This window comes from Ostrea edulis, chromosome 2, assembly GCF_947568905.1.
Source record: "Ostrea edulis chromosome 2, xbOstEdul1.1, whole genome shotgun sequence".
Taxonomy (NCBI): domain Eukaryota; kingdom Metazoa; phylum Mollusca; class Bivalvia; order Ostreida; family Ostreidae; genus Ostrea; species Ostrea edulis.
This window is the reverse complement of record NC_079165.1, coordinates 95876442-95894530: the sequence shown is the minus strand read 5'-3', so window position 1 is coordinate 95894530 and position 18089 is coordinate 95876442. Positions and strand designations below refer to the sequence as shown.

General features: G+C 32.6%; 1 protein-coding gene across 1 annotated transcript; it reads left to right on the top strand.

Annotated features, from left to right (window-relative positions):
* Positions 1-7148: 7148 nt before the first annotated feature.
* Positions 7149-17884, top strand: LOC125678123 (LON peptidase N-terminal domain and RING finger protein 3-like). The gene is made up of 11 exons (XM_048916279.2): positions 7149-7832; positions 8929-9047; positions 11660-11782; positions 11868-12107; positions 12279-12351; positions 12458-12631; positions 13076-13269; positions 13386-13507; positions 13624-13794; positions 15776-15966; positions 16245-17884. The coding sequence occupies exons 1-11, from the start codon at positions 7208-7210 to the stop codon at positions 16526-16528; spliced, it is 2316 nt and encodes a 771-aa protein (XP_048772236.2). The 5' UTR covers positions 7149-7207; the 3' UTR covers positions 16529-17884.
* The last annotated feature ends 205 nt before the right edge of the window (positions 17885-18089 follow it).

Genomic DNA, 18089 nt, shown 5'->3' with positions numbered 1-18089 from the left:
TACTAGTGGATTTAAAAATTCTCAGGTGAACACTGAACAGCAATCAAAACCTTTCTCTCTATCATCACAAAATAAAACCTTTCTCTCTATCATCACAAAATAAAACCTTTCTCTCTATCATCACAAAATCAAAAGTACAATGCCAACAACACAGATACAAAGGGGACAATGATTAATTTATTGGTCGTATTAATTGTAATTGTAGCCGCATCAATTCAATTGTTAATGTCATCAATTCATTTGAAAAGAGTAACAATTCAATTATATCACGCATTAACTTAGCACAAAATTAATGTTATCAACTATTCAATTAATGCGCGCAATTTAGATTTGAAGATATTATCGTTAATTATTTGAAGAGATCTGTAATTGAATTGTAAAACGCATCAAATGAATTGACGATATCTTCAAATATTTAACAGGATATCTTCAATTATTTGAGTTTGCGTTAATTTGGCGCTCGATAATTGTCATCGACAATGATATGTAAATACTTTTACGGTACATGTATATCAATTCGTCCGTCGGCACATTTTCGACAATACCAAAACGACGGTACATGTCGTCATTGACAATCCGTACCTACCTTCATTGTACCAGGGACCTATATACTAACAGCATATAGTATAGTATATTTAGTATATAGGTCCCTGATGGTACACATTGTCGTCCATTGGACGCAATAGATGGAAGCGAGTGGCAGGATAAGTATAAGTAAGATCTTTGATACGCTCCAGAAATATAACGTCACTACACAAAGAATTCCAAGAAACCTTTGGAAGACCCAGTCTCCAAAGACTACAATATACATAGATATGTATTGTCAATGAGGAACTTCAGCAGTTTTAAAATCAATTTCAGAGTTCTTAAATCATTTATTGGATAACTGATCATAAGAGACATCATTATTTAAAGAAACAGTCCTCTAGCTATGATTGGTAAAAAAAAATAAAAATCCTTAACTAATTATTGTGATAAAAGTATGCACAGTGGATGGAAGTCGGAAGTAGTGAGTTTAAGATTTTCTTTCAGAATCACGGTAGTTTTAAAAATATTTTCGTGAGGAGTATAGATAGGGCTAAATGGAAATCATTTACTGGATTCTACAATAGAACACATTTTTGGAAGGGTTTTTGTGAAGTTTTGGAATCCATTATAGCTACGATAACTAAAATTCATCCGTCCCATTGACCGGGATAAAAATGAAACGTGATTTTCAATAATTAGCCTTCACACAGTAACCTATATAATTCTTTCACCACTTCTGGTTTACTAAAAATAGAAGGATGGATGACACGCATGCTTGCTTTTACTTACCCAATACGAGTTTTCAATAAGCGTCAAGGTTTTCTTCTTAATATTAGTCCATTGTCCGATATATTCATGATAAAAATGCAGTTCTGTCGCCATTTGAAAGATCGGGGCTCCCCGAATTTCGGACCGTTTAAAATGAGTAATTTCAGGTTGTCGAATTTAACTATTTTCATCGCCAGTAATAACATGTCCAGCCGGACATGAACAAGAAAATTAAAACCTAAAGGCAGATGGGAGTCATTTCACATGAAAGTCAGAACGAAGCTTTATTCACTGAGCCACTGAGGACGATTACAACATAGGAAAAATTAAACAATAGATGTTTCATATGACAAAACTCTATACTAGACTAAGTAGTATTATATATAATTCTGATATTTAATAGTATTTTTATAATTTATTGAAAGAATTTCCCAATATATGAGTTACATATATATAGATTAGATTTAAACTAGGGTTGATAATCCGATTTTAAGTCGGTCAATGTCCTCGGTCCTCTCCACCCTTTTGGGGCCTCGGCTCCATTATACTTTTAAGGAATTTTCAGTTTCTTTATTTCCGTGAGCCATATGGCTCATTGGATTCGCATACACATGTATATACACAGGTAGTAGAGTAGATATAAAGATATAATACATACAGGAACAGTATATGGAGAGTGCATAAACTTACTTAAAGTTATATACACTTAATGTCATATTGCATAAATTTAAGTTATATATAAACACAGTATATATATCTTGCAGATATTCATAATATGTACTGTATCTGGTATATGCGGGGAAAAAATATGCTCTATGTACTAATTGATAACCGTGTCATTACGTAGTTTTGCGGCACATTTAAGATATTTACCTAAATTACTCAGTTCTTTGATGTTATTTACACTCAGAAGCCAATCAGATTGACTCAGAAGCAAATCTGATTAAAATCAGATCCTCGATCCGCTCCTCTTTTTTTTTTTTTTTTCCTTGTCGCTACGACAAGAAAAAAAAGAGGAGCGGATCGAGGATCTGATTTTAATCAGATTGACCCAGAAGCTTCGTCAATTTAAATGCACTTGGTTTTGCATAATAGAATTGTTTAATATATTTTTTTCTTAATTCATTATAAAGAGGGCATCTTAGAATGAAATGGAATTCGTCTTCAATATCATTTAAATTACAGTATTTACAAATCCTCATCTTTCTGGGAATATTATGTCTACCGGTTTCTATGCATGATGAATGTGACGAGGTTCTATAACGAGTAATAAGCTGCTTACTATACGAGTTTATTGGTTTTGTTAGATAATATTGTACACAAAAATTGTCAACTAGGTGCCGGTATAGCATACACTTTGATGAACTTTCATAACTACACATTATATTTTGTCTGTATATATCTAGCATTTTGTGTTCGATAATTTTATAAATATTTTGGTTCCTATTGTGGTCCCACAAGTAAGTTAAACCCAGATTAGACAATTCTTCTTTTATATTAGCTAACCAGTTATTATTATAAGTGAACATGTCTTCGTAACAAACCTTTAAAATACAATTGTCTGTGTTCTTCAGTTTCATCCAGTACTTTAAAATCTTTAATTTTCTCTTAATATATAAAGGTAATCTTCCTAATTCGCTGTAAACCATATTGTTACATGTCTTTCTATTTACACCCAGGACATTCTTGCAAAAATCAATGTGTACTTTTTCAACATCTGGGGCTTTATGGAATCCCCATATTTCATATCCATAGGATAATACGCTAAAAAACCGAACATTTAGTTTTGCTCAGCAGCATGCCTTTGCGTTTTCAAAAATTTCCCGTTGTAACACATAACCATTCCTAAATAATTAAATTAATTTACAATATCTAAACGAACATCATCATAATACCATTTTTCGTTGTCTTCAATTTTACTACCATTTCTAAATATCATTATTTTTGTTTTCTGCACAATAACACTCAAATCCCATTCTTTTGTGTAATTAGAAAAAGTATTTAACATCCTTTGTAAGCCAGCAGCGCTCTCGGATAACAAAACCATATCATCAACGTACATAAGAAGAAAAATATTGATTAAATGTATATCAATACTCGGGCAATCTTCTCGTATAAAGCTATTTTCAATATCGTTAATATACAATGAGAATATTATTGGTGATAGAACTTCACCTTGCATAAGGCCCGCTTCATTACAAAAGTATTCACTTAAAAAGTTGTCGTACTTTACACAAGATTTTACATTCTTATAAAGAGACTGTATAATCTTTACGGACATTAACCTGTATATAATTTATAGTTGTCCGACAGGGGACTGTCCTTTTATGATAGAGGAAAAACAGGTCGAATGAGTACATATCATGATTTAGCAGAGGTTATTACCCCCTTCAAAATTGACCCTTCTGAAATCTATTATTATCATTATCATATGCACTGGCATCTATATGGAGCGCCAAATTAACATAAACTCAAACAATTAAAGATATCTTCAATTATTTGAAGATATCATAAATTCTTCTGCGCGCATCAATTGAATTTCGTAGAAATATTGCTCGCAATAATTAATTTAGAGCTCGGTATAAATAATTTGATGATCTCTTTATTTCAATTGAAGATATCTTTAATTATTTACAATGCTTTTGTATACGGAATTACTGCGCGCATCAATTCTTTGAAAAAGAGCAACAATTCAATTAAAGAGATCATTAATTCAATTGTGGATATGTTGAAATGAAGATATCTTTAATTATATAGTTGCTCTCTCTAAAAGAATTATTGCTCTCTTCAAATGAATTAAAGATATTATAAATTCAATTATTGCTCTCTTTAATTGCTCTCATATATGGAGCGCCAAATTAACATAAACATAAACTCAAATAATTGAAGATATCACCAATTCAATTATTGCTCTCTTTAATTGAATTAATGCGCGCATTAACGTAGTTCCACACTCCTGTGACGTCATAAGATTTTGCAAAGTCAATAATTTAATGACTGGAACATAAATTTTGTTGGAGTCTTTTTCAATAGTTATTGTAAAAAATCTTGTTAGCCATAAAATATTTCAAAAGTCTTAGTTATATTTGAATAGTCAATGATGTGTTTCAAAATGTTGAATCCAAGGACAATAACTCTGTTTACATTAAATTATTTATCAAGTCCATTATGCAATAGATTTCCTATATTTTTCACAAACATTTTACCAAGGTGACAAGGAATTATTATCTGTGTCTTTTCATGAAATTACATAGAATTTTAATCCATGAGTGGTTTTGAATAGCTCAGCTGTATGGTGCCAGACTTAGGTTTTTTATGGGGGTATACATACTCTGGAAGCTATAGATTTGAAATTATTAAGGAAAGGTATGGATTTCTTTCCATAAATAAATATAACATATGTACATCTACTAATAAAAACAGAAAAAATGATATGTAAACCATGCTATAAGGAAATTGTGTCCATATTTGTTTTGTTTTTTAACATTTTGGAGAATAAGGCTAATTCAATAATTTTGCACTTATTGTACTAAAACTTGATGAACAGATTGAAAATGACATGTGTTTTAGTTATTGACATGTTTCCTGATAAATAAATGCAATTTAAATTTTTTTTTTTTAATTTTAAAATAACAACAGATAACTGTTTCCAATGAATTTCATAAAAATCTACATAGGGGTACATTACTTCAGTAGTGTCTGTAATGAAAATGAATATGGAAATCCTTAACTATTTTGCCTTTTCTCATTACTTTGAATGTTAATTTATTGATTCCAAACAAAAAAAATGCTACCTAAACCCCAAAAATCCAGGACTAAGGACCCACCAATTATTGCTCTCATCAAATAAATTAATGCGCGCTTCAGTTCAATTATTGCTCTCATCAATTGAATTAATGCGCGCATCAATTCAATTAATGAGAGCAATAATTGATTTAATGCGCGCAAATAGATTTGATGCGCGCATTAATTCAGTTATTGTTCTCTTCAATTCAATTGATGAGAGCATCAATTTAGTAGCAATATTGCTCGCAATAATTAATTTAGAGCTCGGTATAAATAATTTGATGATCTCTTTAATTCAATTGAAGATATCTTTAAATAATTTACAATGCCTTTGTATATGGAATTAATGCGCGCATGAATTATTTTAAAGAGAGCAACAATTCAATTAAAGATATCATTAATTCAATTGTGGATATGTTGAATTGAAGATATCTTTAAATATATAGTTGCTCTCTCTAAAAGAATTATTGCTCTCTTCAAATGAATTAAAGATATCATTAATTCAATTGAAGAGAGCAATAATTGAATTAATGCGCGGATTAAATCAATTATTGCTCTCATCAAATGAATTAATGTGTGCATCAATTCAATTATTGCTCTCATCAATTGATTTAATCCGTGCATTATATCAATTATTGCTCTCTTCAATTGAATTGTAGCGCGCATCAATTCAATTGTTGATATCATTAATTCATTTGAAGAGATCTTTAATTGAATTGTTGCGCGTATCAAATGAATTGATGATATCTTCAAATAATTAAATCTTCAAATAATTGAAGATATCTTTAATTATTTGAGTTTATGTTAATTTGGCGCTCCGTAGATTCAGGTGTTATAACGCGAGAGGAGGGCGTAATAATGCGAATGAAAGGTATACAAACTTATTTTAAAATATATCGACATGTTGATGTTTGAACAAGACAAGGCACTTTTAACGTTTCCATAATAACAGTATACATACGTTGGACATTATGTTAATTTATTGCGCTTTTTTATTCGCGTTATTCCGCTTTTCTTTCGCGTTAAATACGTCTTTGTTTCGCGTTATAATATTATGACGCCTTTGTTTTGCTGCATCATTGCGCCTTTACTTCGCGTTATGTCAGTATTTTGTGTTATAACGCCTTTAGAAATATTTTTCAAGTGATCCTAATTGTCTTTCGTACACATTATTATTGAATTTTGAAGCGAAATGAAATGTGGAAATAACTTCTAAAAATTACCCATTACTTAAAAGGACAGAATCACTGTGTGCTTTTTAACTTGTAGCGCTGACAATTTACCCCAAACTCATGGGGTCAATAAATGGACATGTCTTTATCATTCATCTTCAAATGTCATATTTTTAAAACAATTACCATTTTAAAAAATGTTTCATAATACAAGGGTATAAGAGTAACCTATCAGTTCAGTTGGTTAAATATGAAAAAGATTAATCTACATTAGAAGCCCACATAGTCTTATTTAACCTATACCTAATGTACGTTCACTTCGCCCAGGTACTAGTAATCGTTACAGTTATAACGATATGAATAAATAACATAAAGTTATGCAGTATCATTCAGCAATAGATAGGAACAGTTGTAACTTAACCATGAACTTTGATCATGAATGCATAGAAGTTACTTATAAAATGAAGCTTATAAAACATTATAAAACAAAGTTCCTTATGAAAGCAATTTCTTCAGCTATCTAGACCCAATTCTAATATTTTCTCTACGTTTTCGTTAAAATTTTGGTTCTATGTTTGTAAAAATATTAGACCTCTAATTAAATAAAATTGTTTTATTCATTTTCCAAATAAGATTATAAAGGGGGGGGGGGATAAATTGTTTTTTGTTCTTGGCTCGAGTCTCAGTGTAGGCATGCCTCTCGAAACTCAAGCGTAATGGATACATGTAACGATTTCTCTTTGAGACTTTCATATTTAAAAAATCATACATGGTTAATTTCCCTTCTTTATAGAGTTCTGCGTAGGTGCAAATTATGCAGTTATTATGAAAGTTTAGCACCGTTTCATAACAACCTTATTCCGACCCTATGCCCTTTCCTATTTGGCCAATCAACGCTCAGCAAGTAAGCACGTGACGTTACATAAGGTTGGTAGTATGAGTATGGCTTTTGAATGTGTATGGAGTGTGTAACTGCCTTCGCCGATGTGAAGATGGTTGACTTAGCCAAGGAGGCTTTTAATACCCAGAATTACCAACTGGCTGCAGAGATTTATGAACGTACTATTAAAGAAAACGGACCGTCATTGGATCTGTGCATGGGACTCGCGAATAGTTTCGCCTGTTGGGGACACTTTGAGAAAGCCTTTGATGCTTATGAAAGCGCTTTCAGACTTGGGAATCAAACACCATCTGCTTTAAAACACTTAGTATCTGCTTTAGTGAATGCTGTGAAACGGGACAATATCGTATCCAGTGCAAACATGAGCAAAAGTTGCATGTTCACCTGCACGATATGTAGGGGATTATTTAACGAACCTGTGACTATACCGTGTGGTCATACCTATTGTAGAAAATGTTTCGAAAGAGATGAATCTAAAACCTGTAGAACATGTGGAACTATTCATCATTTCGTTAGAACCTCCAGTTTTCAATCAAATGTGCTTTTAACGAGACTTCTGGAAAGTTGGTTTCCAAATGAAAGTAAGGCCTCACGCCTGAAGGCTGATGGAAATAGGTTTTTCGAAAGAAGACTCTTCGAAAAATCTGTTGAACTATACAGTTTGGCTATTGAGTTATGTAAGTATTGATTAAATATTTACATCATACATGTTATGAAACTCAGTTTCTCATAATATCGGAAGATGTATGTTTTATAACAAACGAACTTCCGGTTTAAATAAGGACATGTAAGTGAAAGGAACGATAACTCTGGGTAGAGATTGAGGACATAGATCTACACGAACTCGTCTACTTTCACTTTGCAAAAACATATATGTATATATATATATATACACAGAATCATGCTGAGAGTAATTAGATTCATACCTAAATACCTATGATAAGAATGTTGTGAAATATTTAGATCTATACAACACTACACTTTCAAAGTAGAGATTGTTTTACAATTCTTAAAATTTACAAGATATGCATTAGAAATACTCCTTTTTTAAAATTCAAAGTAAATGAATTTGCATTCTTTCCTATGTACAAACATTAAGGAGTAGGCCATTCTAGATGACGTGGTGCAAAGATGCATAAATACTATGAAATATAAGTGCCAAATGCTTTTATATGAAATTCTGTGTTTTAGGCGATGAAAAATACATTTTGAAATATTGATTCACAGTGCAATTATTTTTCAATTTATTTTGTTTGAGGGTTGCGTAACACTTGAGATTGCAGACATTCTGCAGGCATTCTATCACTGATACTTCACATGCCGCTCTCTTTATCAAGCAAGGGGAAATCCTATTAATTTCAGGGTCCATAGGTCAAAGCCACTATAGGGCATTGTAGATCTCCACTCTACAGGCCACATTTGTTGCTTGATTGATTTGATACTTCACATGTAGTTATGTTGAGAAAAAGTTCCAGCATTATTGATTTTAGGGTCAATAGGTCAAGGTCAGTGTGGGACTTCATAGAACAGGTTAACCGGTTGTAGGCACTCATTGCGAAGGTATACATGCCCTGCTTTATGGAAATCTTATTTAGGTACAATAATATATTGTAATTATAAATGTTATTTTCTATTACTAACTTATTGTAGAAAATCATTATTCAAACTGTGAGATATATTATATATATATATATATATATATATATATATATATATATATATATATATTTATGCATACATCTTGCTTAGAACTGAATAATTTTTTTTTTGCAGCACCTCAAGATCATCTCTTACTAAGCAACCGTTCCCATGCATTTGCTTCTCTTGATAGATTTAGGGAAGCTTTGCAAGATGCAGAGAGAGTTGTCAAACTCCGTCCTGACTGGCCTAAAGTAAGTTATCTTGTGCACTACATATATTAGGATGACTGTAATGGAAACTTGATTGGTACAGTTTGCTCTTCCATTTTTGATAAGATCATCAATAATCATATTCTTTGTTTGAAAGTAGCTTTCTAATCTGAAATAAAAATTAATATGATGGACTTGAATCTAGCTTGGACAGCTCTGTTTTTTATACGCTCGACTTTATACAGGACGTATTTATATGGTACAGCGATGTCTGTATTTCTGTCTGTTCAGGGTTTCTGTTTCTAATTTCATTTCTCTGTCACATATCAAGCTTGCTATGTAGCTTCTTCAGGGCTTGAAGCTAACTTTTGATGTCACCAGTCTAGCCAGACCGATGGGGTATAATTTCAACCAGTCGGTAGAAAAATTTACCAGTCCAACAGAGTTTTCCAGAAATGATTAAACATATTTCGTTAATGTTATTATAATGAAATAATATGCCTCAGACAATACTGTAACACTTAAATGTTAAATAATGTGGGATTTATATTTACGAAACAGATTCGTCTGATATATACAGAAGCATGCCAATGTGTGTATAAGATTTCATAATTATCTCCAAAATGATGCTTTAGAAAATTAACCTGTCCCATCGGACTGACTTAAAACAAATGTCAGTCAGTCCACCAGTCTTTTAACCAGTCACAGACTTATTCGAGCCCTGTTCTTTGTGGATCACTTTAGAACTTATTGCAATTTTGATCCATTTCAACCTCTCTTGCAGGAGTTTTGCCCCTTTATTTGAAAATTATTAATGTATGGAGGGTACATAATTTGTCTGGCTAACTCCTCCCACAATTTTCAAGTGATGACCATTTTGTGTTATAGAGTGTTTGTATGTGTATGGAAGATTTGCAGGTGGCAAGGATTTTGATTTCCTTCAATTTTTGAGAAAATTACAAGTTGTTTAACTTGTCTATTTTGAGAAAATATTGCAGAAAGAGTACATGATTTGTTCAGTTAACTCCTCCCACAGTTTCCAAGTGAGAACTTTCTTATTTTACAGAGTGTTTATATATTGGTATTGAAGATGTGCATATGTAGCAGGGATTTTGATTTGCCTCCATTTTTTTAAAAAAAAATTTTTTATTATATAGCAAATTACAGGTTATTTAGTCATTTTTGAGGAATTATTACATAGAGAGAACAGTCTATGCGAAAGACGTCGGACCTGACCGATGTGCAGTGCCTCAGGTCCGATGTGTCATTTTTTACACTGGACCGGAATGTCCGATGTCTCAGTATTCGGTTTTAAGCTTCATTATTTTGACGCGGAGTCAATTAAATGTTTGTTATAAGTAAAAAATATCACACAAATCCAAATACGTAAATGAATGTGATTAAACTGCATGGACCGTCTAAAGTATTATGCGGGAGGGATCCCTGGTATAGTAATATGATTACGGTGTGACCGTTGGGACGAGCGCAGCATATCTGAATACATTTTTAAAAAATTTATATTGAAAACAAGGAAAACTGATCTGGTTCACTGTCAATACGTAGGATTACTGTCTTGCTCTTCTCGCCAATGTAGGAACCAGTTTAGCGGGAAATGCAACGAGTGTATTGTGACGTAGCCTGGTAGTTGTGACGTGACTGTTTACATTTCTTTAGACAATATTTTAAAAAGAAAAAGAAAGGGGGAAGAATATGATTGTCATCCTTTCCTTTCAAATAAGAAAGGTTTGTAATACTTCAAAGATTTTTTTATTATTATTTTACGAATCGAACCATCCGCCATTTTGTACGAGGGACTTCTGGGATTGGCGTAAAAAAAAATTCTTGTTAGAGGTTGAGATTTAGCTCGGATTATTTCCCGCGCTCTAGTCATTAGAGCTCGCAGTACGAGCCAGCGCTCTGCGCTGGCTCGCTGCGCTCGCTATTACTAGTATAATAAATAAGATTTCCTTGGTTTTGCATTTTCACGTTTTTCTCTTTTTTATATTAGGTTTTTCGGTCTGACAAAATTTGGTTCAGTCCGGTGTGTTCATTGATTACACAGGACCGAATGTCCTGTGTGGTCCAAAAAACTTTCGTATAGACTGAGAGAACATGATTTGTCTGTTTATCCTTCCACAGTTTTCAAGTGAGATCCTTCTTATTTTATAAAGTATTTGTACGGGTATGGAAGATATGCATGTGGCAAGAATTTTTATTTTCTTAAATTTTTTTTAAAAATTACAGGTTGTTGAACTTAGTCAGTTTGAGGAAATGTTGGATAGAGAGTACATGATTTGTCTTTATTTTTCCTTCTACAGTTTTCAAGTGAGAACCTTATTTCACACAATATTTGTATGGGTATGGAAGATGTACATGTCGGAAGGATTTTGATTTTTTTCAAATTTTAAGAAAATTACAGGTTGTTGAACTAAATTTTTAGGAAATATTCATATTATACAAAGAAAGTATGTCACAGTCTGATGATGGCTGATACTAACTGAAGCAAATTATGACTTGAGAAAAGCACCCTATGTAAGCATTTTCACGGGCGTATTATGTACCTTTGCGGTACTCTTGTTTATGTTTGTAGCACTGGTTGTAGTTATGTTATGTTATTTGTTTTAAATTAAATCTTTTCTTTTTTTATGTTTCAGGGATACTTCCGTAAAGGATGTGCTCAGTTTGGCATGGATCTTTTTGAAGATGCTATTGTATCATTGCTTCAATGTTTAGCACTGGATACTGAAGTCAAGGCAGCAAAAGATTATCTTTCCAAAGTAAATTTTTTTCTTTCATCTGTTGCTTAATCTTTAAATGACAATTTGCATATAAATGCATGATTATTTTGGATTATTTTTTCAGTCTCTGCACAAAATCTTGTCGCCATTTCCCAATGATGATGTGAAAGCTTTGGCGTTGAAAAATCAGTTCAATCCTTCACTGCTGACTCAGCTGATCCGCTCCAACTTCAGCACTGCACTTCTTCTACCTCACATTACAATGGACAAGCTGGAGCAACTTCAAGGCATCATCAATGAGACCCTTTCAAGTGCCACAAACTTTGTACTGGAACAGGCTGAAGTAAAACCAAGCTTTAATAAGGTACGGTTTACAAGGTCAGCAGGTTTGTTGTACAAGCATTTTCTTGACATTGGAGAAATCAGGCAATTTGATGACATGCTGATTATACACAGAAAGAAACATGTCTGTCAAGTTTGAAAATTCAAAATCTAAAAAATGTATGTATGTTTTACTCATCTATTTATTTTACAGGATGAACAATGTTCCTCAGGACATGCTTCAAATGGTGAAGGTGAAAATACAGACTCAACAATCACACTGAAATGTATGTATAGATTTTTTGAATTTCAATCCATAAAAATCAAAGATATCATGCTGTGATTCCTTAATACTCTAGTGGACCGTCAGCAGCATCAGTTTTAATTTTTAAGGTGCATCTGAACCAAGCAGCAGAAGAGAATCGCCAATCATTTTCCTGAGAGGTGCAAGGTCAAGATCCCAGTCTCCTTATGGCAGGAACAGCGATAGTAATAGAAAGCGTGCACATGAACCAATTACTACCCAGGCTCCACTCTCACCCCAAGAGACTCCACAGAAACAGCAAAGTAGGCCTGCCAAATTCTTGCAGTAAAGCTTGAATTAAAATTTATTTTGTTTTTCCTTTCTGAGTTACCCAAAGAAATGCCCCATTTTGAAAAATAATGCCATTTCTCTCTCAAATACTTTTTTTTCAGAAGTATGAAACTTTTTCTTTGCAAGTTCACTTAAAGATTTGCTGTAGTTTACATCTTTTTTCCAAAATATTTTTTTTCCTTCCTTCCTACTTATAGGTCAAAATGATGGGTTGGGAAGGGGAAACAAACCATATTTTTATTAAGGCTCTGTATTCCAGAATTAGTTAAAGGATGAATTTTCAGCATGCAACAATTATATCTGCTTCAAGACTACCCAGTCACCTTAAATGTACTCGATATTAGTTTCCTATAAGTGAGCTTGTTGGTTGAACAGTGGTGATCATATGTAGTTAATTTCTGAGTTTGTGATTTTAGAGTCTGCAGAAAGTATACCAATGGATATTAGCGGAACTTTGCTGAATGTGGATGACTTTGAGTGCAGTCTGTGTTACCGTTTGTTGCATGAACCAGTCACCACTCCATGTGGTCATTCCTTCTGTAGACAATGCCTCGACAGAAGTCTAGATCACCAAAGTGTTTGTCCTCTATGTAAAGGCTCATTAGTAGAGGTACTTGCATTTTCAAATTTTCTGAATGTGTTCAAGTCAGTTCAAGAAGTTTAATCAAATGCTACACAACAATAATGTTACAAAAGATTTAGATACTGTAAACTTAACTTTTGTAGTATTTAGCTGAGAGACGCCAAACCAGAGACGAATCATTGGAAAATATAATTAAAACCTATTTCCCTGAAGAATATGAAGCTAGGAAAAAAGTTCATGAGGATGAGCTAGTTGAACTTGCAAAGTAAGTCCTCATGTCAAGTGAATATACACTGAGTAAGATAAAAGATTTTCTTGGATACAAAAGCTGTTGTCTTTTGATGTATAATTATAATGACAATTGTATTATCTTTGTTTTAGAATGGGAGAAGATGAGAGACATCATGTTCCTATTTTTGTATGCACAATGTCATTTCCTGGAGTATCTTGTCCTCTACATATCTTTGAGCCTCGATATCGACTTATGGTCAGGCAGTGTATGGAATCTGGAACCAGACAATTTGGAATGTGCATCTCTGCGGGGGGAGATGAGTAAGTTATCCGGCAGACATTAAAGTTTGTCACAAAATGTATTTCTTAGTGAAAAAAATAGTTGTAATCTTGTGTGATTGCAAGTGCTGTTTAAAATCATGGGAAAATGTTTGAGGTTTCAGTTTTATTGGATAATTGAAAAATGTTTAAACTGTGTCTAGGCACCAGTACACTGAATAAGATGGCAAAAGCATTGTATTTTTTTCTTTTATCACATAATCAGTATTTCTGAATTACCACTCAACTGTTATTCCCGTCAAATGTCTAAATATGGATATGAAGTGAATACAATGAAAGGAATCTAGATGTTCACGTTTATGTAATATGAAAGGCCATATTGTTTGATCAGAATCATTCATGGCATATTATATTTCATCTTTATTTTATTTTGCATATTAAAGATAAAAACAATTTATATATTAAGCCATGTTTAGATGTATTTTTTCAAATACAGAGAAAGCTTATGCAATTGCTATTGTAATCAATCTGCATTCCAGTTACTAAATATATAAATCTGAAAATTTTATGAATAGAATAAAAATTCAAAGGATTCTTTTGTGAAATTCTTTTTTGTGCTTCAAGAAATGATATTTTTGAAAATCATTATGCTGCAGAAATTTCTAGTCAAGGTGTACATCACGTTATAATGAGTCTTTATAGTAACAGGGTCGTAGATAACCACTCACCAATGTGAGTAATATTTGCTGTGGGCGATTAGAAAAATCACCTCGCCAACATGGCGACTAAATTTTTATCCTGGAACATTTCCAATTTTGATGTACTTTCCTTTTCAATAAAATGTTATACTAACTAAGATTATTCATGTTGTGTGCAAAGCAGACACTAAACATACATGTAGGTTACTTCAAGTATATATATGTGACCTAAACTAGCAGGGTACATTTACCAAAGGGGTTTCAAAACCCTAGAAGAGAAGAACCAAGAGAGACCATTAATTCCATAAATATGAGAACAAACAATCAAGATGGTTTCAGCAGAAAAGGCTTGTTAATCAGCAATGTCTGTCGGACACTGCAAGTAGAATGTTTTGTCACTAAAAATAACTCTTCTGTTCTTAGGTCTTTACTGGTAATTGATATACCATGTGGGGCTTTGATCAAATTGTGGGCCCATAATCTTTTGAAAGTCAGGGGTCCAGATGGGCCCTAAGGTTTCAAATGTTTAACCACAACCATGAGTAAGAATATTAAATGAAAAAAAAAAAGATATGAATTCTTTAAGTTTGTGATCGATCTGATTGATATTTAGAATCTGAAACTACTTAATTTAATTTCATATTAATGGAAGAAGATATTGATTTCTTTGAATGGTTAGTAAGTAAGCTAAAACCAACACCCAGTATGTAATGCAGTCATGTTGATGAGTAAGCCCTAAACAGAAACAACTCATTTGAATTATTCAATGCAGAAATAAGTGCAAGTGAAATTCTGTTTTAGAAATAATTTTAAATTGAAATTTTTTTATCATCATATTTTCTAAGGATTTGAAAGAGTTGTAAAATATATATAAGATATAAATCATGTCAAGTTATCCAAAGGTCCACTAAATGTACAGGGGCGCGTTTTACAAAAGAACTTACGACTTTCGACCAACTTTACATACTGGAATTTTCCAGTTTATTGTAAGAGCATTCGCTCTTAATGCAAAAATTTTTTACAAAATATTTAAAATTAAGCCTCAGAAAAGTTTTACTTCATTCACTTAAAGTGATAACTGTGTAATACAATTTAAGACTCGCAACTTTATCGTAAGATGTTTTGTAAAACGGGCCCCAGGTCTCTGACAGGGACGAGCTTGGAACTCGCATATATATATATTTGTTGCATGTCCTGCGCAAGCAAGTTCAAAATATGAATGCCAGATAATTTGTGTCACTAGTGTACAAGAATGGATTCTTAATCTACTAAATAAATGTTGAAGAATTGGTGACTTATTTGAATCTTATAATTCTTTTGAACAGTGACGATTTCTCGGAGTTTGGTTGTATGTTGGAGATAAGAGATGTACAGTTCTTCCCCGATGGACGGTCATTGGTTGATTGCATAGGAGGCCGAAGATTTAAAGTCCTCTCCAGAGGACACAGAGATGGATACCACACAGCCAATGTGGAGTTTCTGAGAGATGTTGCAATAGGGGAAAATGACTTGGAAGGTATTTTGTTTAACACAATTGTTATCATAATCTGATTTTAATTTGACTAATTATTAGGTAGTTGCATCATATTTATGTTTTTGTATTTGTTCACCCATTTTTAGGGATTCCTAATTTTAATAAAATGTCAGAACGTCCTCATTGTGTAAATCCTTGTAAAACTTAGGGGAAATAGATGAAGAGTTTGATGGGGGTTAAGACACACTCAAAAACAAGATAGGCTACAATTCTTTTTTTAAACACATCGTTTGATACGTTGAATTCAATCCATATTACAGCTGTAAACAAGCTTCAAGATCAAACCTACCAAGAAGTTAAATCCTGGTTCGATAACCTGCCAGGGATGCAGCGAAATCAAATCAGTCGACATTTTGGAGGTTTTCCAGCCTTTGACGCAGACTTCCAGGGAAATCCCAACAGCACTGCGTGGCTATGGAAAGTTCTACCAATACTACCTTTAGATCCCAGAATTCAGCTGACAATGTTAGCTATGACCTCCTACAAAGAAAGGCTGGAGGGTATTCTGAGAGTACTAGAATATATTAAACGAAGAAGCTCATGACTAGAACAGATAGCTCTTCATTTTATTTACATCATTCTTAATTACAGGTTTCTCGTAGGAATTGTTATAATCATTGCTTTATTAATTCAACTTGCAATCTGAACAATTTTTTCCCCATTTTTCTTTTAAATATGTTTCAGTGTCAAATGTATCTGTTTCTATGTATGTAAGTGTGTGCATGTCTGTTGATGATCTGAATTTTGTTTTCATGATTTTCAACAACCTTAGAAATGGTGCTGCTGTTGTAAATGGCGTGATGTTGAAATGAGAGAAGTAGTGTAACATATAAAATTGTTAGTTATTACATAGAAAGATATTTAAATTCATTGAAGAAAAATTAAATTGCAAAGTTTAAAAGGATGATAGTTTCTGTTTGTCATAAGTAAGCAAGCAATTTCTATTTGTCATAAGTAAGCAAACAATTTTTAGTTATCATATAATCTTTTCACCATTTAAAAAGAACTGGAAATGACATTTTTTTTGTTGGAAGTAAGGTTAAAAAAAGAAACACAACTACATATACAGTGTATAGAATGCAGTTGATTACATGTACACATTGTGTGAAAGGTTGATGTTTAAAATTTTATGTGGCAAAACTGAAAATGGAACTGATTAAAGTTGATATTTTGATGTTGTATAAAAATTACTTAGTATTACCTACATAAGAAATGCAATCTGTAATTAGTATCCATTAACTGTGATATTATACTGTAAGTACATGTAGTCATTTTAATTTATATATTTTTATAACATTTTAGTGCACTGATCATGAGGTTGTATGTAAACGGGGTTTATCATTAAAATGAAACAAATCACTAGCACCTTTGTCTGAGAGCTGGTATGCACTGAAAAATGAATAGTAATGAAAGGCATCTGATAATTTACCAGGATATGTTGCTGATAATTAAAAATTGTCAGTTTCTTCATGATTTTGGACTTTAAAACCACTTGTAAAGGCTCTTTAAACTATGCAAGAAGGTTTAAAAAAAAAAAAAAAAATACAGTATCTTGGCTGAGCATAGAAAATGCATATTGTGTATCAGCTCTATTTGTACCAAGCAACAAATGATGTTCACATGGACGTCAAAAGATGCATTAAATGTAATAGCAAGGTCAGGGATTCAAAATGGCTATTTCATTCAACTAATGACAATCTTGGAGTAAGGAAGACAATGCATATTAAGTTGTTTTCTTTAACCATAACTTTTCCCCTCGTGAATTGGATGTATGTCAATGTCTTATGATTTCCAATATTATGTTTTGAAATTATCTTCATCACATTTTTGTTCATGGATTGTCATACCATGTATGACTGGATTTTGTACATTGTTGAAATAAAGAGAGAATTAACTTCTATCAAATTTTAGTTGAGGTATACAACTTCATTGTGACCTCCTCTCGGTCAAGAAGGGCAGTTTATTGTTTTATCAAGCAAGAATGACTGAATTAGAGAGGTTCCAGGGATTGGGATTCCCTGGACCCCTTTGAGAGAAAAAGGAAATTACATAGAAAAGGCTAATTATCATTTCAAAAAGTATATACAGGAGTTCTTTGATAAACC

Bases quoted from the DNA above. Each gene is read 5' to 3' on its own strand.
- LOC125678123 (XM_048916279.2), top strand. From the start codon at position 7,208: ATGTGTATGGAGTGTGTAACTGCCTTCGCCGATGTGAAGATGGTTGAC. The intron at 9,048-11,659 runs GTAAGTTATCTT...TTTATGTTTCAG, and splicing joins TCCGTCCTGACTGGCCTAAA to GGATACTTCCGTAAAGGATG. The intron at 13,795-15,775 runs GTAAGTTATCCG...TCTTTTGAACAG, and splicing joins ATCTCTGCGGGGGGAGATGA to TGACGATTTCTCGGAGTTTG.